The sequence below is a fragment of the Synchiropus splendidus genome, chromosome 18 (assembly GCF_027744825.2).
Source record: "Synchiropus splendidus isolate RoL2022-P1 chromosome 18, RoL_Sspl_1.0, whole genome shotgun sequence".
Classification (NCBI taxonomy): Eukaryota; Metazoa; Chordata; class Actinopteri; order Syngnathiformes; family Callionymidae; genus Synchiropus; species Synchiropus splendidus.
The window spans coordinates 15,207,591-15,229,408 of NC_071351.1; the positions used below are offsets into that span (position 1 = coordinate 15,207,591).

Genomic DNA, 21,818 nt, shown 5'->3' on the forward strand with positions numbered 1-21,818 from the left:
AAGGCGATAATAGCCCTAGATATTAGTTTCTCCAGTGCTTATGTGGATTTCCTCAAAGTCTGTTGTTGTCTGTGAACCAACAGCTTCAAATTGTCTGTGTGCATGCCAGTGCATGACCATCCACAGTATACTGCAGTGGACTGATGACATGTTAAGTGTCAGTTTCACTCCTTTGTGGCCAGAATGTGTCCTGATCTTTTCTTGATCCACTCGTATTTAAGATTCAGTTTTGACACTCAGGTTTTGCTCCTGTCTCTTTCAGCTGGATGACGGTCAGGGTCCTGTTCTGATGACCACTGTAGCAATGCCTGTTTTCAGCACCAAGAACGAGACTGTAGGTGTAAACAGTCGGATTATTGTGTATAACTATGTAAAATAAGATACATTTTTAAATGTTTGAAATGACTTGACTGCATAACTTGTGGTCCTTTTCTCTGGGCTTCATAATCGTTGCTCATGAATGCTGCTTTTAGAGGAACCGTGGGATTCTGCTGGGGGTGGTCGGGACTGACGTTCCTGTGTCTGAGCTTCTGAAGGCCATCCCGAAATATAAGGTATCCAACATGAGGTCACTGTTGAAGTTTTTTTTTAATCCAATGGATCTTTGTCTTGCTCATTTTAATGGCCTTTTTCACAAGTGTGGAAAGCCTGTGATACCATGTCCATCTTCATAACTAATGAGGATATTGGTGCTAAGAAAATTTAACTGGAGGCAACCTTGCTTCTCCCTGCTGTTAAATTCTATTACAATAAAGCACAATTTGATACACAAGATTATTTCTAATCTCCAATTAATCTCCACCCACACATTTTCAACTGTCTTTTTCTGTAGTTGGGGATTCACGGATATGCTTTCGCCATCACCAACAACGGCTACATACTCACCCATCCTGATCTACGGCCCCTTGTAAGTTTTTCTTTTCACTCATCAATTCATTTTTGATGATATTTTCAATAAAATGCGGATCACTGCGACAGAGATTGCTGCTTGTGCCATGGTGTGATAGAGGCCGTGATCTGCAGAGCAAACAACTTCATATTACTTTGTTGTGAATGGCTGTGATGAACCAAATTTGACTGGCTTCTTTCATGTGAAGCGAGGGTGGAGTGATTGAACATATGATGAGGAGTGTAGAGAACAGATGGTGGGGCAGGCAGATGGTTAAATGGTGGTCCAATTATACATTTTAATGGACTGGGTTCAGCAACTAATGAGTGGTGGGAAGGTGGATGCTTGGCAGATGGATGAGTGTCGGAGGAGTCTCTGTTATATTCAGATTTTCTCCATTTCATTTATTAACACTGACAATTGAGTTAAAGAAATAATAGTCAATACATTTCTTCTGCAGTATGGTGATGGCAAGAAGCGGAAGAAGCCAAACTACAGCAGCGTGGATCTGTCTGAGGTGGAGTGGGAGGACAAGGAAGACACGGTGAAATTTCAGATCATTAAAATGCTTTGTTGTTGAAAGTCTTTTTGGAAACTTTTTTTTCTGTCATAGTTGAGGAATGCAATGGTGAACCGGAAGACGGGGACTTTCTCCATGGAGGTGAAGAAGAGCGTGGACAAAGGGGTAAGCCTAATGAAATATGCTGGAAGTGGTCACTTATGACTCACTGAAGAAATCTGTTGGTCACAGTTTTTGTCAAGGGATAAAGTGATGTAGAGGAATGACTCTGGGATTTGGGGCTGTGAATAGCTTTGCTCTCCGTGTACGAAAGTGTGTCTGTCAGTCTTTGCGTGAGCCCCTTATCTTCTCCAAACACATGTTTCCGAATACAAGTGCGGCAGCAGCCCAGTGATTCTCCTTTGCTTCTTAGCGGTCTGGGAGGCATCAAGGTGTGTTGGTGTGTGATTCCTCATGTGTGTCCTCCTGTGTACGTGCACACAAAATTCATACTAGACTAATAATTTTTGCAAATGTAGAACATTAATTGAATCATCTAAAATTATACCCGTCTACCTTTTCATCGGACCAAAATGTAGTCCTCGTTTCAAACACTAGATGGCGGCAGACTGCAGTGAAACCGCCCCTGGCGCCTCAATTGGTTTTCTTTTGATTCAGAAACGAGTCCTGGTGCTCCATAACGACTACTATTACACTGATATCAAGGGGACACCTTTCAGGTAAGAAGCCTTCTATTCTCAAAGCATTTAAAGAGTTGCTCTTTCATACAAGTTGTACTGCAGTCTAGGGGTCGCGCTTTCAAGGGGCCATGGCAAGTTCTTCTTCAGAGGGGACGTTACAGTGGACGAAGGTAGAAAAAGCTCTTCCTCACAGCAACTATGAATGAACTATGGTTAATCTTTGATTACTAAAAGCCATTTATATCAAAACCTTGGTAGGGTGTGTTCTTGTATATTGTAACAGGCAGCTTTGCATATTAATACGATATAAACTGAACAGCCCTTTTTGTAGTTTAACCGTTTTTTACTGCCGTACAGCATAAATCAGGGCCTGAGATCAATAAGATTTTTTTTTTCTCAGTTTAGGGTTCAATGTGCAATGTATGTGCAATGTACTCAATACTCCAGAAACATCCAGTCAGAACCCCCCACTTTAACCATGAACCATAATTTATTCTCAGCCTGAATTCTTCTTACTGTGAAGCAAAAGGACTGCAGCATACTGGTGTTACTTTAAATACACTTACCTGCGTTCCGCTTCGAGGGCACGTATATGGGACGTATGGAATGATGATCTCTCTGCACCTTATGAGACATCCTAAATTACTTTGCTATTTCTGTGTTGTTTTGATATGTAAATAGAAGCAGTTCTAACTTCAGGCAAATATAAACAAGTTTGTGCCAGTTCTACACTTTCTGCTAACACATGCATGGCATGTCTTGATAGTATCAACAAAAATCTACTTTTACTCTGAAAGATAAATATTTCTTTAGCGGCCGCTCGGTGTGTTTCACACGTCCGTATCTGCTCTTGAGTTAAGCGATTGAGTGTGTGTGTCTATTTTCGTTTGCGGCCTCATGCATGTTAATATTCATGTTGTGGCCGTCTGCGTGTCTCTCCAAACATGTCCATAACTCCACTGACTCCTGAGCATGACTTGGCTCTTCCTGATCTAATTAAACCTGTCATTACCCCCCAAAAAACACATTCTTCATCTCTGCTTTATTTGTAGAATACATGCATCTACAAGTTTATATGCATTTACTTTGAATTATGTTCTTCTCTTAATGGTTTAGGACTGCATGACTTGGAGCATCCTGATGTTGCACTGGCAGATGAATGGTAAGAGTCTGCATTACTCCTTATTGAAGAGAAGTTTCTGCTGTACTTAATGAGAACTTGTGAGACAGATCTGTCAGGCATTCAGTAGCGCATACAACGATCTGTGGATTCCAAAGAGAATACTGCCATTTATAATTCTCTTTTTTATTAAACAAAGTTGTTGTTTTTTTATCCCTGCCCACAGGACGTACTGCAACACAGACGAGCACACAGAGCACCGTTACCTGAGCCAGATAGAAGCCATCAAACTCTACCTGAGTGGACACGAGCCACACTTACACTGTTGGTTCTACAATCCACATTCCTCCACAGCGGCTCTTTGTCAATGACCACAGTGTTTGTTTGTCTGTCTGATTAGGTGACAAGGAGCTGGTTCAGGAGGTGCTTTTTGATGCGGTGGTAACGGCTCCGTTGGAGGCCTACTGGACCAGTCTGGTGCTCAATAAGTCAGAGTAGGTCAATATTTGTTCTACTCTTGCCAGTCCAAAATCGCGAACCTGAACACTGGCACTAAATAAAGACTCACTAATATCTTTTGGAATGACAACACAAATTAGACCTTATGTAACCGAACACTGAATAATAATTAAAAACTGACAATTTTACAGATGGTTCATGTCATGACTGAATGTTCATGACGCTTTCCAGGAACTCAGATAAAGGGGTTGAGATCGCCTACTTGGGCACAAGGACTGGTCTGTCCAGAATAAACCTGTTTGTGGTGCCAGATGAGCTCACGTACCAGTAAGTGTGTCTGTGTGTGGACCTTTGAGGCTCAAGAGTGTGTACACATGCCACATCAAGTGTCTGTCTGTGTGAGGATTTGGAACATTCGTATCGTGTCTCCGCTCTGTTTCAAGAGACTTCCTGACAGCTGAAGACAAAGAGGGGGTGTTCAATGCCGACCACTTTCCCCTTTGGTATAAGAGGGCTGCAGAACAAGTTCCCGGGACGTTTGTCTACTCTCTGCCGTTTAATACAGGTTTGACACTGGCAAAGTTTGACGGTTCTTAAATGTCATGTTGTATCAGGACAGACAGCACCACCACCATGTGCCTGAAAGTTGGTATAGGTGTATTTGAAATCACATCAGGGCGGCAATAAACATGTCACCACAATTTAAATTGTCAATTAGTTTTAAGGCTTCTGGATCTATTTTTAACCGTTGCCATGGCGATTATCCCAAACAGCAGCAGAAGTTCTTCTCAAACATAACACTCGACTAAACATTCTATGTCAGAGCTCATTATTCTCAGCTAGCTGATGCAAATGTTGCTGTTGGCTTCAGAGCTACAGTACTGAGAGTCACACAGTAATGTTATTAACACCAATGTTACACCAGTAATGTTATTGTTTCACTTGAACATTTGGGATATTATATGCATCATAACTCATAAAACGTGTTGCCTAGTTATATTTCTAATTGTGTCCTTTCAAAGTATGTTTGTGGTGAGTGCATCACGCATGACATTTCTTTCTTTGTCTTTGTCTCTCTCAGGGTCAGAAAACAAGAGTGTTGTCTTGGCCAGCACTGCCATCCATCTTCTGGATGAGAGGAAGTCACCCATAGCTGCTGGTAGGTGATAACTCAAATTTACTATGAAACTTTGTCACACAGCAACACACACACGCATATACGCACACTCGGAGGCTGCAGTGTCCCCCTTACACTGCTATGAACATTTCTTGGTCTGTAATTGTCCATGCTTCATTTGAGTTCCCACCAGTAGATTTTCATCTCTGGCCTCAATTCTACTCAACATTTGAGTACAACTTCTTCTCTTTTTCTGTGAGGGGCTCAGACTGCCATCATAAATATCCCACATTATTTCATCAGTGTGCTTACTGAATTTAGCTTGCAACGTCCAAATTTCCAAAAATAGTACTCACAATCAGGTAGAAAAAAAAACTTGTATCAAAGGCAAGATATTAAGTTTTAGTTAGGTGATCAATGTAAGATAAAATGATTCCTCACTCATTTTTATATCACCTGTAATAGTTGGTTTTAAAAAAGGTTGCTATTAAATGCAGAAATTATACACACAAGCACATCAGAGATACAGGATTATCAGATGAAATGTATCTAGCGTGAACATAGTCTGAGGTTGTTCCAGTGTGTTGAAAATATGTTATTTAACTGGAATATTGTAGAACAAAATTGACTGAATCTTTATTTCGGGGTTTACCAATTTGAGATGAGACGCACTGCTTGTGTCTTATGTCTTTTAGCATTTCCCATCAAGTCAGTCATCCTTCCTAGTCACACCTCTCATCCTCTGCTCACTGATAATTGATGACAAGACAAAGTGAGTTTTAGATCCTGTGAAATCCATTGTAATTGAATAATCAGCTGCTCGAATTTTTAAATGAATGGAGTAAGATGAGTGTGTTAATGTGCAGGCGTATGTCATTTGACTGTGGCAAAGCTGCTGTGATGACACACAGGGAGCTTTCATTTTCAGAGGCTGTTAGAGGCTGTTTGTCCCTGTGTGCCCAATGACACGTGGGATTGTCTCCTGCGCAGCCTCCCCCAGCCTCTCCTCCTTTCATGATCAGCATAAGTGGAATGATTGAAATATGTTGTTTGGCTTAGTCTATCAACATTAAGACCTTAATCTATGCAAAAAAAAATGTTTTTTTGCCGTTTCTCCAGTCGCCATGATATGGCACACATTGTTTAATGTCGACATCCATCATTTTTATAATTTTGAAGACTCACTGAGACAATATTTTGACTGGAGGGTGATAAAAGCGCATCGTAAGTTATTCTGAACGTCTCACCACAGCGGAACCTCCAATGGGTGTCAGAATACAATTTGTCAGCGGATAGGTCTCAGAAGTGTCCTCATAAAGTGAGAGATGAAGAGGTGAAACAAAAGCTGGAGTAAAAAAAAGGCAGGAATGGGGAAAAAATATTGTGATTTCACAGTCTGCCTGTGTTGACATGAGAGCGGTGCATTGTGGGAACGCTTGGCCGGGGGGAAACCACTGGAGCAGAAGGACAAAGATGCAGAAGTCTGTGTGGTGCCACACACACACACACACACGGCAGATTTATTCCAGAGCAGTACGTAAGCAGCCCACAGATTATGACAAGCCCACTATATTATTTTACCTTGTCGACCTGATTATTCTGGTTTTGGATCAGAATCAGTCTCTTCAGTGTGCAGCAACGGGCCAACATGACTAATGGTTCTCCTGCTCTCTTGTTACAGTGGGTGCTGATGTACAGTAATAATGATCATGGTTGTCAGATCGGACCACAGTTTTATATAAGCGATTCAGATGGGAGGAGAGATGTAGGCTCGATGCAAATGTAGCGTAGGCCGGTTATGGCCAGTTTTCACTGCCCTACGCTCCACTGAGCTGTGGACTTGTGAATATGTGAATATACTAACTTAACAGGACAAGCTGATGACATCACCGGGGCCCTGCAGCTGTGCTTGAGTCACAGCGTTATCGTGTATGTTCATACACGCGTGCGAATGCCAACATCGCCGTGTGTGCGTGAGGTCACATCCTGAGACACGTGCAGCCAGTTTTCTGGAATTGTACACCGAGCTGTAGAAGTCAGGTCAGTCGTGAAGACTCCAGGGAACTAATGAGAATAAGAGAGAGGGAGGACAAATGAAGGCGAAATGTTGCATCAGGTATTAGAGGGAATTAGAATGTGAGGGCAGCTCTTAACAGGAAGAAGTGTGGGAAAGTCCAGACAACTCTCCAGTTGTGGTGTGGAAGTGTTAAGGATGAGTGGAGTCGTCTGGCCCTGATTTTTCAGTACAGAGGGTAATCTCAGGCTATAGAGGGATCATGTTGATGAGTCACACCAGGAAGATGTGGGAAAGAGTCAGGCTTTGAGGAGAAGTGAAAGAAAGGCAGGTATGTTTGCTCTGAGGATGTCGGTAGAGTATGGAAGAAGTGAGAAGGACTCTTTGTGGTTCTAGGGAAAGCCTATGACAGAGTTGCTCGAGAGGAAGTCAGGACAATGTGTGTGTTGACACTAATCTCATGATGTTAGAATAAAGCAAGAGGATTTTTCCATCTATTTCAACTTAGGTGGCAGTTATAGTTCATTATATTTTAGTTAGCTCTCATCTAAAATTTGGCAACCTTGTTTTAGTCAGTCATTGCATTTGGTGCAAATTCCTCTGAAATAAAAAAGCAAAAAACAAAACAAAAAAATTATCTATTTTCTAGATAATCTGTTGCCATTTTCATCCTTCATGCATTCATCTCTCTTTTCTTCAAGTCCTGCTCCCCTAAAAGTTCATCCCGCTCGTACCCCAGAGTTACCGGGTGGTGCATAATCTCTGCGCTACAGTGTGTTGTGTGTACCTGATAGGCCTCAAAATACCCCAATGTGAAGGGCATCCAGAAGACATCTGGGCTAATTTACCTTTTTAGACTTAGAAATGTAAAATAAATCTGTTTTTTTTTTTTAATTTATTTTTTAATCTGTGTTCCAAAAATGCATTCTGAAGCTCCTTTGTTGTCTAAATAATAACAGGAATTTGACAATTAAAACATATTTTATTCATTTATTCCATTCTTCCAATATATATTTTGATTCTTTAGCATACAAATGAACGGTCAATATACACACAGTGGGAAAGAATCTCCCTATGTTTTATATAATACATACTGAGACGTTATGCAACGGCCATTGACTCATACCCAAGACTCCACTGAGGTCACAGTTCTCTCTGCGTGGATGTATTTCGTGGACTAAAAGTCAGCCTCACTAACCCGTAAAGTGAAAAACAACATGGCTCAGGTTCAAGTTCTGTTGTTGTTTTTGCCTGAGTGTTTCATTATTGCTGCAACGAATCCCCCCCACCACACCCCATCATCACATGAGCACATCAGAGAAACATATATTGAGATTTATACCACACATTTAGGCACAGACTCTGAACTCTCTCTGAATGTGAATGTGCTCTCAATTTACGCACACACAGGCAGTTGAAGACACAATACATATGAAGGAACATATAAATTAGCACACCGCAGCTGTGTTTTCATAAAGACAGCTGAAAGAAATTCTTAAAAAGAATTACAAATACCAGAGGTCAACAAATTACATACAAATACACAACTACAAATATAGTGTTTTGTATTTCTCTATGATATGCATTTCTCAGCTTCATGGAAATGTTCATGTTAGATTCTTTGGCCTGCGCCACAAACCTGGATGTTTTTTTTAGTGCATAGTTAAATACCTAGCTACCCAAATCTTTTGTGTAACTTAGACGTACACAGAACAAACAAAAAATAAATCTCTTCTTTTTTCCGTCACGTTCTCTCAAAGCACATCATCCAGAGCAACTTTAAAGGGCTTAGGAGAGAGTTTTAAAAGTTCATGTTGTGGTTTCCTAGGCGATGGCGTTCTCCAGAGGTTCCTTCTCATCTGCTGAGGCGTGATCCGCTGCTTTGGCAGCTGACAACTCCTCGTTTTTCTTCAGCTCCCGCTGATATTTGGCCATGATAGCGGCGTAGGCGCATCCATACACTGCAGCCGCCAGCATCATCAGGCAGACAATCCCACAAACCACGCCGGTGATGATCACTGTAGCAATGGCATGACGCAAGTTTACAGGTCGTTGCCTCTGCTTGGGTTCACACTCAGGCAAACTTCCTCTTCCCTCACCCAGGCCCTCTCCCACGGACAGCGGCACGTGGAGGGTGTGTCCGGATGGGTGAGCGTGGTTGCCGTGAATGTGACCTTGTAGTAGCCTCTCTGACTCCAGGTGATGGATGTTAGCGAACAAGTAATGATAGCTGGTGGCCATGCAGGCGTGGAAGAGCTGGTAGGGAACCTTCTGCAGATCCCTGTCTTTCATTTCCTCTGGATGGCTGCAAATCACCTCGTCCACTGCTCCGCCTGAGTAACAGTGGAAGCAGTTAGTCCAGCGCAGTGGCATGAAACACCACGATAATTCAAAAGTGCAGTCTATATTTCATTTTCTAAAACTGAATATGATAAATAAGCATTTACCTGTGGCTATAGCAATGTTTGTGATTATAGGGGCTTCAGCTAATGTCGTCCGTTATGTCCCAGTCACTTTAGACTGAAACATCAATGAACATTGGTCTGCCCTTTTCTTGCACCAGCTGAATGGCTCCATTGGTTACTTTTCCTTTGTTGTCTGCAGCGTCAGCTGGACAAGGCTGAACATTGAACTCCTCTTGTTAAACCTCTTGTTTAAACCACTTGGCCATGTACAACTAAAGTCAGTGACTGGATCATAAATCTGGTTTTCTTGGCTCACATGTAGAGCAGGGATGAGCAATATGAGATTTTCATTTGTCCTGGATGCCAACAACATACAATACACAGATGTTTTTGTGCTTCAAAAATAAACAAATAATGATCCTACATCTCAGAAAGAAACCAAAGGCAAGTGATCGGTTGTCACACTACTGGTTAGCTGTATCAGAACCACTGAGGAATTCAATTATACTCTGGTGTGACGCTTCCAAAGGTGTTCTTTGCACTTGCAAAAGGGAGATTTAGCTGTGACTGTAGATACGTAGTTACAGCTGCTCTCACCTCTGAAACTCGTCCCCCATCGCCAAACTTTCTTAAACATTCCTCCTCTTTGTTCTTTCCAGTAATTAGAATTTTTCAACCTTTTAGACTCTGGCAGGGTAGCATCGGCACGTAGGCGGACCGACTCACAGCGTTCACTGTACAGTGCTTATTTTGTTATCTAATGCCTGCCACACTTGATCTCGCATGAACAATAATCTTCTTGGTGTTTTTAACTCTTAATCCCCCACACAGCCTCTCCATGGCTGGTTGGAGCGAGCGGCTCTGTTACAAAAGCTGCTGCATACATTTTTGCTTTGTGAGTCATGTGTTTCGTATTTTTAAAAAGCCTGCGAATGCAACATCCTTCCTTCTTTATTTGCATGAGATAGTTGTTGAACTTAGTTTGTAAAATATTGGTGCTTTTTGTTGCTTTTTTACCTTATACAACTAGGCCTGATTTTACTCTAAGTTAAAGGTGTTCTGGAGCCAATTTGTGGAACTAAAAAATATTACATACTTGCAGTACATTATGCAATATGTAGTTTGCTGAACAATAATTATTGTGGTTACAATAGAAATAAAAAGTTAATCTGACCTTTAAAACTGTATGTCTCCAGCCAGAGTTTGAGGCCAATGAGCTGACAGTCGCATCTCCAGGGGTTGTTGCGTAGCGTGATACTGTTCAGGCGCACCATGGCCTCCAACATGGATCGGTCCAATCGTGTTATCCTGTTGTTTGCTAGGTCCAAGTGACTGAGGTTTTTCTGGTTATCCCCCATGGCTATAGGCAGTCCCCACAAGCTGCAGAAGAGAAATAGGTACCTGGAATTAGAGGAGCCAGAAACAGGAAACAGTTGTGTTGTTCTCTTACCTGTTGTGTGAGAGATCCAGGTGTGAGAGAGAGCGAATATGTCCAAACCACCGCTTGTCAAGATCCTTCAGGCTGTTGTGAGCCAAGTTTAGGTGCAGCAGATTTCGGAGACCCAGAAAAGACGTCGGTGAAATAGACGTGATGGAGTTGTTGGACAGATCGAGAACTCTGAGATGGGGGATGTCACGAAAAGCCATGGATCCTAGTCCGCGGATACGGTTGTCCTGCAGATACAGTTCTTGTGTGTCCTGGTTTAATCGCCGGGGGATGTCGTACAGTCCTCGGCCCCGACAGTCCACAGCTTTGGTGTTCATGTTGCAGCTACACTCCTTTGGGCAGGTGTGAGATGACGAGAGGGTGAGGAGGGCACACAGCAGTATCACTGCAGAGAGAGGAGGTGATGTTTGTAGTGAGATATTTGCTTGGACGAGAAAAAAATGCACTGCAGAGGTCTAAGTATTCATTTTGTTTTTTGATCACCTGTAACCCTGGTGAAATTTGGAAGAACTATTTTGTCAATTGTGTTTTTTTTCAAAAATAAGATGCACATTTTCAAGACTTCTCTTAAGTTTAGGTAGCAGATGTCCAAACATGACATTTGTCCCCCAAACCCCTTAGTTCTACCAACCAGCAGTTAAAGGTGACATTTAATTCTTACTGCAGAAATTTGAATGTCTTTTTCGACAACAAAACACACGTTTATATCTTCAGACTAGTAACTTTTCTGAATCAAATTATTGAGAAACATATATGCTTGATGAATTACTTGAAGAATAAATTCAAAATTCAATTTCTCCAAATTTCTGTCAAAAGTTTCAAATTAATGTACAAGTTTGACCCCCCGAATTGGATCAGATGTTTGTTTTCATGGGATTCCTCTTGATCTTTTACGGAGCTCCTGATGTTAGGGAGCTAATAATAAAGTTGTCCTGTAGCTTGTTGAATGGCTGAGAATATTGGCTGCCTTTTATTGGTCAGTTAAATTCATACGTCACATGATGCTGTTTCTCAGCATGTGTTTGTTGAAGGCACCATGTTCTCAGTCTAAAGAAGAAGAAAGTAAACTTGCTCCGGTTTCCTTCCTCCCACCTCTCAATCCCCTACGACACCGGCCCTCAGTGATTTCATCAAAGCCTCATAACCCCTCACCCACTCTCCACCCGCACACAAATCCATACACAGCAGATATTAGGTGTCTGATTCCCTTTGAGATCGCTTCACATAACCATTCCTCCCGGAACATTGCTGCAGTATTTATAGCCGTGACTAGACCAGCTCCAGGCTCACAGAAATCAAGTTCAGACCTCTGCGAGGGAAAGTGGCAATTACTTACGTCCGTATGGTGCTGCACGGATTGAAACAGTTTATTAATCTCGTGTTTCAGCTCAAACCAATGGTTGGACATTTAACTCAAGGTTATTGATGGTCAATGACTGACAGTGGGAAAGCCATGCAGACTCGTGTTTCAATCGCATTGCAGCCTTGACGTGCAAGTGACCGAAAGATACTATAAATAACGGAAAACTAAAATTGGTTGAACATTGTTGTGCCACAAGAAACAAATGTAACAGTTGAGACTCAAGTTGAATCAAGATCAGATATGTTGTTGGTTAGCACTGCCTTGCGTGAAGTTGCACATCGTCGTCAGACTGGCATTCTTAAGTGAGAAAATCAATCCATTGGAAATGATCAGTATGTTTATGTAGCATATGGTCGCGAGACTCGCTCACCTAAAAAAGAAACCAGGATGATCTGAGGGTCATTCCACTGTCTCAGTGAGGTCAGAATATTTCCAGTCTCCATGTGCTTTGACCCTTCATTGCTTTTTATACTTGAAGTGTATTTTAAAATCTTAAAACGAATATATTATCCTACAAGAACCAAGTTACCACATTATAATCAATTACTTGAATTTTTTTGTAGCTCTCTCATTTATCATATTTTTGTCCACTCTGAAGTGCAGATTATTATCATAATTTCATGCCTTTTTTTCCCTAATTATAATTATCCCCATCATAGTTAGTCCACATTTATTTCCCATTTCCGTCCGACGTGTTTTCCTGCATATTATATCGGAGTGTGGCGTTGAAGAATATCTGTCTTTCCCAGTTACAACAGTCGCTTGCTGATGTGTGTATATATTCAGATGGCCAGAGCGCTGGAAAACATGCATCATTCATGACTGTTGTGTTTGCAAATTTTCAGTTGCTGTGCCAGGTTGTTGTTTTCCACCTTTTGTTGGTGCAGCATTAGTGAAAATGCTGCCTATTGCTGCGTGCAGGAGTCATGTGCTCATACATGTGATCGTATAATTGCTCAGCGGACACATGAACGGAGTGTTGGGCACTGTGTAGCATTGGAACAACAGCTCCAGAATGAGGTCAACCCGGTTGTGATGTGTCCATGCAGCCCCAAGTGCTCGTGGAGAAGCTCGACACGTCCTTAGGCGAGTTTGGAAATCACTGCTAAATCGCTCTTTGATTTTTTTGTATTCCGTCGATAACACACACAAGACAAACACACAGACTGAGAGTCCCTCTCACCTCTCATATCTGCCAGGCTTTCTCGAGCTGCCTTCATTGAGGTTCTTCTTAGCTCCTTCTATAGATCCTGTTCCACGTTGCAGCTTGAGGATCCATTAGACAGTGAGAGCGGCATTTGCTTCCTCCATTTAGGCCCCGTTCAAAATGCGGATCCCCAACACTGCCAGCACAGGCATGAAACCCCATTAAAGAGGACAGATCAGAGCGGAGAGCTTACTGCCAGCCTGCCAGTGTGGGAATCAGTGTTCTCTCGCTCTCCGTTTCCTCCCTCTCTTCACTCTCTCTCTCTCTCCCAGTGTTCTTTGCTTCCTGACTCAATATCTTCTCATAAGTCCAGTGACCTTCCGTATTTTACTTTCCTGTACCCTATCTCCAATGCCTGCTCCCAGCAGACAGCTGTGCCTCCTAAATCTTGGCGCTCACATGCATACTGACATTCATGTCACCTCCTATTGCTTTGTGGAGGGGCTGAGCCAGGCGAAACCAGATCTGGGTTGCAGTGTGGCGACACAAACGCTCTGACACATAGCGAACATGTTCGTTGATGTGGCGTGCACTGATGATAATGATACGCTTGAGTCGTGGGCATCACGCGCCCCCCACAACACTGTGGAGATGCTGGAGGGAATTAAGCTGCTGCTGCTGCTGTAGGTTTTTCTGTTGTTTTGCATGTAGCTGGGAAAATGTTAAGCTCTTTTTTGAGGGATCAAAGACCAGTGGGAAGAGGCTGCAGAAGATAAATGATTGAATCATGTTTCATGATTAAAATGACCGTTGGCCTGACCTTGGATTGTCATGGTGATTTGCCCTTCAGTCGGACGGGTTTTGTCCCTGTATTTGCAATTAATGGGTGAATGTGAATCACGACAGCTGCACTTAACATTGAGGAGAGCGGGAAGATGCTCTCTTCCTGTTGTGAGCTATGCGGCCCGTAAATCAAAGTGAAACAGCCGCATGTAGTGATGGACTATGTAGTGATGACAGAAGCCAGCTTTGTATTGTCAAAACATAGTTGTTGTTTCTACAATTTGTCGTCAGTCGGCATCAATGCACTCTGTTACCTTTAATGATGTTTTCCCTCTTTAAGCAGCAGAGCATTAGCATCATGTGAAAGCCTCAACTGTGTTCCGCAAAGACGAATGATTTGCATACGATTACTTAAATCTGGGGTCATATTCTGAGCCTCACATAGATCAGTCATTTTATACGGCAGTGTCATCACACTCCTGAAGGTTACTGTCACGTCTGCTGCATCACAACGTTCATTGGCACTTTAAAAACATTGTTTGTTACTATATTTAGATTTTGTCCTCTAGATCGGTGCCTGTGTGTGTGTTGAACTTGCTGAAAAGAAGCGAACAGGGTGCATACTGTATGCATTGATGTATTCCCTGTGAGAATCCCGAATATCTGAAGGCTGCCGGGTATTGCTCTGATGACTGACTGGTGATTGTACCACACACCTCATAAACCCCGCGTAAAATCCCCCCTACTTCTTAAGTGATACCTCGGGAAATTAAGTATTGGCTGCTTCAGGGATTTCCAAAAGCATTAGTGAGCCAGCTTAGTGCGTTAGTCTTTTTGTTTCTAGGTCAACATTGATGCTGTAATATAATCCAGGAACGGTTTGTTGGGTTGTTGTTTAAATTCGGGTCTAAATATAAATGGCCCTCTGCTTACTTTATAGTGGTGAACAAAAGTATTGATATACTGAAATATCGTGATACTTGATTGCACAATATAAAATGTTTCAATAGACAAAAATCGTAAAAGTGTAATGTAATGTTGAATTTATATTTTAAGTCTGCTATATCAATATTTACTGCATAGATACTTGGATATGCTGCTGCATTCGTGACGCTTTTAATACTGTACACTGGAGTTTGTTGATGACTAACTAACTTGACAGAGTTCATTACAAATAACGTGTTTTCATGCACATAATGTTGCACTGCATTATTTGCTTTTCCCCCGTATAATGAAGACTCTTAACAAAAAATACAATATATGGCTGAACTTACAGTAGCAATGTATTGCAATATATTGTATCACCACTCCCGATGTGTCGTATCGCAAGATAACTGTTGCAGTGCGTTGTGGGACTTCGTTCATGACAGTAAGTGTCTTTCCTGGTTGAACATGTTGAATTAATGTTCACCGTCTTTGGCTCAGTCCTAGAAATGGTGAAAAAAAAAATGTGATAGTATGAATTAATATGCCCACAAAAGTAATATTAATAACCAATATTATTTTATATTTCATGTATTGTTGCTTTTCTTACCACTTCTAAAATATTATATTTAAAAGTGAAATACAATAGAATCCAATAAGACAATTAAATGCCTTTTCTAAACCGTTCTAATGCTATTGCTTCACAAGTGAGAAATGTTAACAATATGAAATATTTAAAAGTCTTTTAAAAAGATATCAAACCCCATTGCGACACTGTAGTAGGTGGCATTGCATTACATCACTTCTAGCTGGCACCTCATCTTCAGGAGATTTGTGCATCTGCAGTAGATGGTAAAATGAAACACCACCGTTACAGTTGTAAGACATTTCATTAAAAAAAGACACTCCTCTAAACAATCACATCAACATGAAAAGTGCACACCAGTGCAATTCCACTGAGTGGGACTGTTCTGGTATTAGTTTGTAATCGCTTTTGTAGCAAAGCTTGTTTTCTCCACCACCTGGACAGTGTTTCACCAGCCAGTAGTCAAAATATCGCTGCAGCTTTTGCTGTCCGCCAATTCTCAACCAAAATACTAGACATTTTTTTAACGCATAATGTTCACAAGGTGCTTGTTGAATACATGACTTGATGCATAAATTCATGGATGAAAGTGAAGCTGTATCTGGTAGACAAGCCAGCTGGGCATCTCAGTCGTGCACATGTAAGATATTGAGAACCACGATCTCCAATCAGTTCCTAACACATACGATAGGTGATTGGGATTTACTGTCCTGGTGCGTGACGGGTCTCAGAGCTTTCTATCATATTGGACTCTGTAATGGACTCACATCATCAGCCTTCAGGGGATGGGTCGCATTGTCCTAGTTACCAATCATATTAATCGATTTCTTGCCATCTCTCATGATATTTAATAGCCCGTGTTTGTTCTCCAGCCGTAGGGATCCAGATGAAACTGGAATTCTTTCAGAGGAAGTTCTGGACGGCCAGCAAACAGGTGAAGAGTCTTTCCTCCGTTTATTTTCTCAGTCCCCTTCCCAATGAGTGTGTGTTTGACAGTGGTAGGTGTTTCACATTAATTCACAGTTCCATTTAACTCCCTTGCTCTAGAATGACGTTCCAAATGAGTTATATTGAATACATCTTCATGCAGAATGTGCTTTCAAATAGCAGTTAGAACGTGTCCGGAAGTTCAATAAAAGGATTTGAACCTGCATCACATTTGTGCTGCACCCATGCGAACCCCAAGTATGAGTGGACCCTTCTGTTGAGAACTGATCAGGAGTTTCTACCACAAGAACTTGGGTCACTACAGAAAGGCGACCAGATTCTCAGGTGCTGATTGGATAAAATTCTGTGCCATGTGACCATTTCATGTCTGTGAGCTGGGCAGCTTGGCTGACAGGGCACTTTTTCCAGTGACCCATGTGCAGTATGTAGTCACGAACACTCTGAAAACACTGTCGATTAATCAAAAAATGCCAACCGCTGCTGCCGAGTCGTCACAGTGTAGCACAATATAGATCATTTTTAGGAATTACGAATATTTTTGTCACATATTGATTTCTCACTTGTCTTTCAGTGTGCAGCTCTTGATGGGAAATGTTCCATAAGTTGCGACGACGAGGTTTGTTTTGCCTATCAACAGTGCATGCTTTTATGAGACACAACACTGACAGTTCTTCTCTGACAGAACATCAACTGCTACCTGATCGACAACAATGGCTTCATTCTGGTGGCGGAAGACTATTCTTTGGTAATATAGAGTTCTTCAGTCTATGTGAATAATATTTCATAGGCAGTGCTTTTCCAAGAATGTTTGTTCTGAAGCCAGTTTTCGCTGCACCAGATAGTCCCCGTAAAATATCTGCTTTGTTGTTATAAGTCATGGAAAGTTGGTTGTTTTTCAACACAAGTGGAAACAAAAGATGCACTTTTATGGAGCGACAGAGAGAAACGGAGGCTGGCCAGAGAACAACCTCAGGAGAAGACAGGCACACGTCTGAATGAAGCTGGACTGATGAAGCACTGGCCTTATTTTTAGTGCCCACTTGAAGGCACTCAACTACAGGATCTGTGGCGTGAAGCAAGACCTCCATATGTTGACTTGAATTTGAGATTGATTTTCTTTCATTTCCGAGTGGTTTCCCTTTGACTTTTCTAAATAAAAAAAAGTATATTGATGTTGCAGTGGCAGTGTTTCTGCATTAACATGTACCATTTTGTTTGTTTTTGTTTTTGTTGCATTTTCTAAAATTATGAACTTGTGTTTTAGCACTACAACTGTCTGTTTTATTGACAGTGCAAGACATTTAACTGCTCTGATTTTGGGATGTTTGTGCTCTTTTCTATCGCAGACGGGGAATTTCTTCGGGGAAGCAGAGGGAGCAGTCATGAGTAAGCTCCTGCAGATGGGGTCTTTCAAAAGGTAAGCACTTCAAGGTGACTGTGTGTTTTGTGTCGGTCTCAGGCACAGAATGAGACCATGTTTGTCGTGCTGCTGACAGCTCTTAACTCACCCAGTCATGGTGGACAATGATCAGCTGGACTCTGACCCCTTACCTGAGACATCTCCATTTCTTGATCAAGAGTTTTTGGAATCCCAAGATAAATCACAGGCTCAGGTGTACAGTTCTGTTGCTGGCATGACATTTGTGTAGTAATGTGAGTTTCTGAAAGGCGTGGAAATTAAATTGAACATTTCTTCTTGAACTACACTAAACTAAAAGGACACTTCACACAAAAATTTAATTTATTTAAGATCCAAGGTGAAGCCTCTCTCCACAAAAATGCCATTCCAAAAACAAGTGAGATGAAAATTAACATATATGGCCAGGTTCAAGGTTTGGATGTAGATTTGATGGGGCGAGCGTATAAAATAAAAATAAAATAAAAAAAACCTCTTCAGAGACACTTTTATCCAGTCTATTATAATCGCCTTCTACAAAAGAGGATGACTACAGAGTAAAAATACTTATCTGTATTACGTTTAGAATACCTTTCATAGAATATTTTTCTATGAAAGTCCTGTGCCAGTCTTTTTGTTGTCCTTTTTCTGTGAAGTTGATTTTTCTCCACACATGTGCTCCCTTCTGGAGTTTCTGCAGATGACTACTGGAAGCCAAATTCATGTTGGTTTAAATTGATCTAACCTGGAGTTGACGTGTTTGTTGGGATTCTGTGTGAAGAAGATTTTATTGCAGTACATTTGCACATTATTGGGCAAAATATTTACAAATCAAAGGCAAGTTATTTCTAGTCAGACAAGTTGGGACACTGAAGATGCTGTGGTTTGAGGGAGTCTGTCTCCTTCATCATGAAATGATTTATATATATATATATATATATATATATATATATATATATATATATGTGTGTGAACAAAGAGCCTGAACCATGACAACACTGAAGCAGCTGAATACTGGTGCTAAATGGAAATTGCAGTCTCACGATGAGGTTGATAACTGAATCAAGAAAAATATAAAAATATCAACATCTCTTGAACATCCCATGTTAGTGATGCCGAATCCAAAATATGCTTTTGTGGATGGAAGCTTTATCCATCAGCAATATTTTTAAGCAATGAAGTTGCTGCAGATTCTTTTAAGGCTGAAGAGGCACTCAAGAGTAAAATATATAACATGAAAATAATCCCTCGCCATTCCTCCATCAGCTGAAACTTTTCCTCCTTTTGACTCGACTGTGTCCAAATGGATCATCTAGAAAAACAACAGCATCAAGTACACAGTGACATTGATGATATAAAGACAATATACAGTAGTTGAAAGCAAATAGTCAAGTTACCTTGCATCTATCAGTCTGCAGGCCTGACATTTCCCTCAACTGAAAGTATTGGTTATTGTCACGTGTTATGTAGCGGAAGCCCTGTTGTACTCTCGTTTGTAGTCTTAGTTTTGTGTTTAGTCTCAGTCAACCAGACAGCCAACAGCGGCACAAGAACATGTCACAGTAGAATCACACTGCTACGCCTGTGCGCCCCGTTATTAACATGTTAAACGTGAACAAAATAAATATCTCAAACGTTTGCACTCAAGCGCTAAGCCTTGCTGGCCCTGACAGCCTGCCACTGGGTGCAGATGACTGTCAAGGGTGATATCTGTGACAGAAGAATGAAAGGGAAGCACGATAGGACAGTAGTCAGACCTGGCATGATGCAGGGGTTAGTGACAGGAACTCTGACACAAGACAGGGAGCTGAGTTAGAAGTGTCATTGTTGAAGATGCTCTCTCAGGGACTGATTCAGGAGGCCAATATCGTCATCCTTCCATCTAACAATGTCACCTCCACACTTTCCTCCAACACTTCTTTCACTACGTTGCAGATGGAAGGTCCTGCTACAGGCGAGTGCTCCGTTCCGGCTCTTGTGGACCCCTGGAGGCTTTAGTGGGAACAGTTGTGTTGCAACAGGCCGAGCACCTGAACATTCACAAACACGTTTGTTGTTTTTGCTCTTCTCAGGGTGACACTGTATGACTACCAGGCTCTGTGCTGGGTGTTTTCAGAGAGCAGCGACAGTGGACAGACACTCCTGGATGTGAGTACTGACGTGCTTGAACATCTTCGCTTGCATTTCCTGTGAGGGGTCGCTTTCTCCCATCTGATCAAACATCTACGGAAGCTAGAAGAATCATGATTCTAATTTGATTTTCTCACCTTTCAACACAACTTCAGACTGCACCAGTAGACAACTCTGAATTTTGGAGAGCAACTGCAGGGTAATGGAGGGTCCAGATGCCCCTCAAGGGCAACAGGTCGCTGAGTGGGAGTTTGTCAACACCGTCTGTAGGAAGAGTGACGGGGCAGGGAAGAAAACAGATCAAGTAGCACAATATTTTAAGGGTGCAGTTGGTGAGCAGCTTTAAGAGAGGCTTGAAAACTCTCCTGGGGCCTCACGTTCACTCAAACAGGACAGAAGAACCATCAAAATTCCCAGCAATCTGACATTAATGCAAGGTGTGAGACACATCCTGGAGGAACGGCACAACATGTAGCATTTTCATTTGATCACTCTGTAGGTCAAAATACAATGATGATTACATTGTAACAACTTCATTTTTTGCATCCACTCTTTAACTGATACAATTGTATTGATTGTGGGGGGAAACTCCACCAGGTGGCGAGGCACAGACAGATGTGTCGGCAGGATGTCGAACAGAGAACAATACATTCCCTGCTCTGATCGCTCTTGTTTATTTACCAAAAAAACTATCACACATTAACACGTTGAAAGTATTTTGAGGTGTTGGATTTCTTATTGATCCACCTGTTTTTCAAATCTCTTGCACTGAGAGGAGCCTTTTTTAAACCAAGACAGTGATATAAAATATTTGATTCAAGTGTGTTCTTCACACTCTGAGCACTGTGCAAAGGTGCAAAATAGGGATTGTGGTATGGGGTCTGTCCATTTTCTCTGCCTGCCCTCCGTTTTACTCAACTCCCATTTCAACTGCATGCGCTCTTACTCTCTCAGCACATATGTGTGAGACTGAGAATTCATTTTGTCCTTATAGAGCTAGCAATGTGTGCGACAGGTGGTTTCTGGGAGGATAGTTTTATTTTTTTCAATTGTCCTGACAATAATCCCTGCAATGCACATTGTCCATTCCATGCCTTCTCCACTGCTTCATTTCCAGTCGCTAGTTTATTGACTTGCCCTCATGACCTGTTTTATGCTGTTTAAACTCCAGCGTCAGATCTTTCCAACAAGCCACATATATGTCATCCGTCTCATCGTTTCTCCATCGCACACAATACGTATAAAGAGTATTATATTTATGCATGGAAAGTGTAAACCACTTCAGCCAGGAACACCTCAAGCCCACATTCCTTGATGCTTTTTATTCCTGTTTTTCTAATTCAATTTGGATTTTCAGAACATGAAGGAGAAACTCATTTACATATGATTAGCTTATTTAAATGCGTCTGCGCTCAGTTGCACTTGATTGGGATGTACCCGTGCAGCCAGATTCCTTTGTGCCATCACCATGTTTCAGTGCGCAATCTACAGAGGTCTTTGTTCAAAGTAACATTTGTTATCTCAGCAGCATATTTAATTTTACCACTCGGACAATATAGACAAACTTGAACTGTTTTCTGGTGGATTTCTGGAGGGCTCATCCAAAAACAAAGAAGCCACTTTTGTGTGTGAAAAAAATCACATTTGTTAACAGAAGCCTGATGACAGCATCGCATGGGGGTGAGTGGAGGAGGGGTCAGGTCGCAGCTCCTCTTCCTGAGTCAAAATTAAAAGAGAAAAAATAAGACACTTGGTCTGTAAAGTTGACTGGTTACATTTTAAGGAGTTACACTGCTGAAAATATCTTCAAGATTACACTGTCAGTTCAACAGCAGGGCAGTCACTCGGACTGAATCGCTACAGAGTTTCACAGCTGAAAACAAAAACAAG

At 41.7% G+C, this 21,818-nt stretch overlaps 2 protein-coding genes across 4 annotated transcripts in view; one reads left to right on the forward strand and one right to left on the reverse strand.

Annotated features, from left to right (window-relative positions):
* The window catches only part of LOC128749460 (voltage-dependent calcium channel subunit alpha-2/delta-3-like), a 72,347-nt gene that overhangs the window by 42,837 nt on the left and 7,692 nt on the right, over positions 1 to 21,818 (forward strand). For all 3 annotated transcript variants that reach the window (XM_053849095.1, XM_053849096.1, XM_053849097.1), the window contains 18 exons: positions 263 to 334; positions 474 to 554; positions 833 to 907; positions 1,350 to 1,433; positions 1,503 to 1,574; positions 2,067 to 2,128; positions 2,192 to 2,259; positions 3,206 to 3,251; positions 3,436 to 3,533; positions 3,610 to 3,703; positions 3,900 to 3,995; positions 4,112 to 4,233; positions 4,750 to 4,827; positions 16,327 to 16,388; positions 16,974 to 17,018; positions 17,085 to 17,147; positions 17,749 to 17,819; positions 19,871 to 19,946. In XM_053849095.1, coding sequence (XP_053705070.1) covers positions 263 to 334; positions 474 to 554; positions 833 to 907; positions 1,350 to 1,433; positions 1,503 to 1,574; positions 2,067 to 2,128; positions 2,192 to 2,259; positions 3,206 to 3,251; positions 3,436 to 3,533; positions 3,610 to 3,703; positions 3,900 to 3,995; positions 4,112 to 4,233; positions 4,750 to 4,827; positions 16,327 to 16,388; positions 16,974 to 17,018; positions 17,085 to 17,147; positions 17,749 to 17,819; positions 19,871 to 19,946 — 1,365 coding nt within the window. The remainder of the gene's footprint in view (positions 1 to 262; positions 335 to 473; positions 555 to 832; positions 908 to 1,349; positions 1,434 to 1,502; positions 1,575 to 2,066; positions 2,129 to 2,191; positions 2,260 to 3,205; positions 3,252 to 3,435; positions 3,534 to 3,609; positions 3,704 to 3,899; positions 3,996 to 4,111; positions 4,234 to 4,749; positions 4,828 to 16,326; positions 16,389 to 16,973; positions 17,019 to 17,084; positions 17,148 to 17,748; positions 17,820 to 19,870; positions 19,947 to 21,818) is intronic.
* LOC128749461 (leucine-rich repeat and transmembrane domain-containing protein 1) lies at positions 7,799 to 13,620 on the reverse strand. Its single transcript, XM_053849099.1, has 4 exons — positions 13,198 to 13,620; positions 10,655 to 11,036; positions 10,379 to 10,584; positions 7,799 to 9,132 (listed from the first exon to the last, which is right to left on the reverse strand). The coding sequence occupies exons 1-4, from the start codon at positions 13,232 to 13,234 to the stop codon at positions 8,624 to 8,626; spliced, it is 1,134 nt and encodes a 377-aa protein (XP_053705074.1). The 5' UTR covers positions 13,235 to 13,620; the 3' UTR covers positions 7,799 to 8,623.

Coding starts and splice junctions, on each gene's coding strand:
- LOC128749461 (XM_053849099.1), bottom strand. CDS start 13,234: ATGAAGGCAGCTCGAGAAAGCCTGGCAGATATGAGAG. Junction 10,585..10,654: donor CTGGATCTCTCACACAACAG/GTAAGAGAACAA, acceptor TCTCTTCTGCAG/CTTGTGGGGACTGCCTATAG. Junction 9,133..10,378: donor GGAGACATACAGTTTTAAAG/GTCAGATTAACT, acceptor ACTGTTACTCAG/GCGGAGCAGTGGACGAGGTG.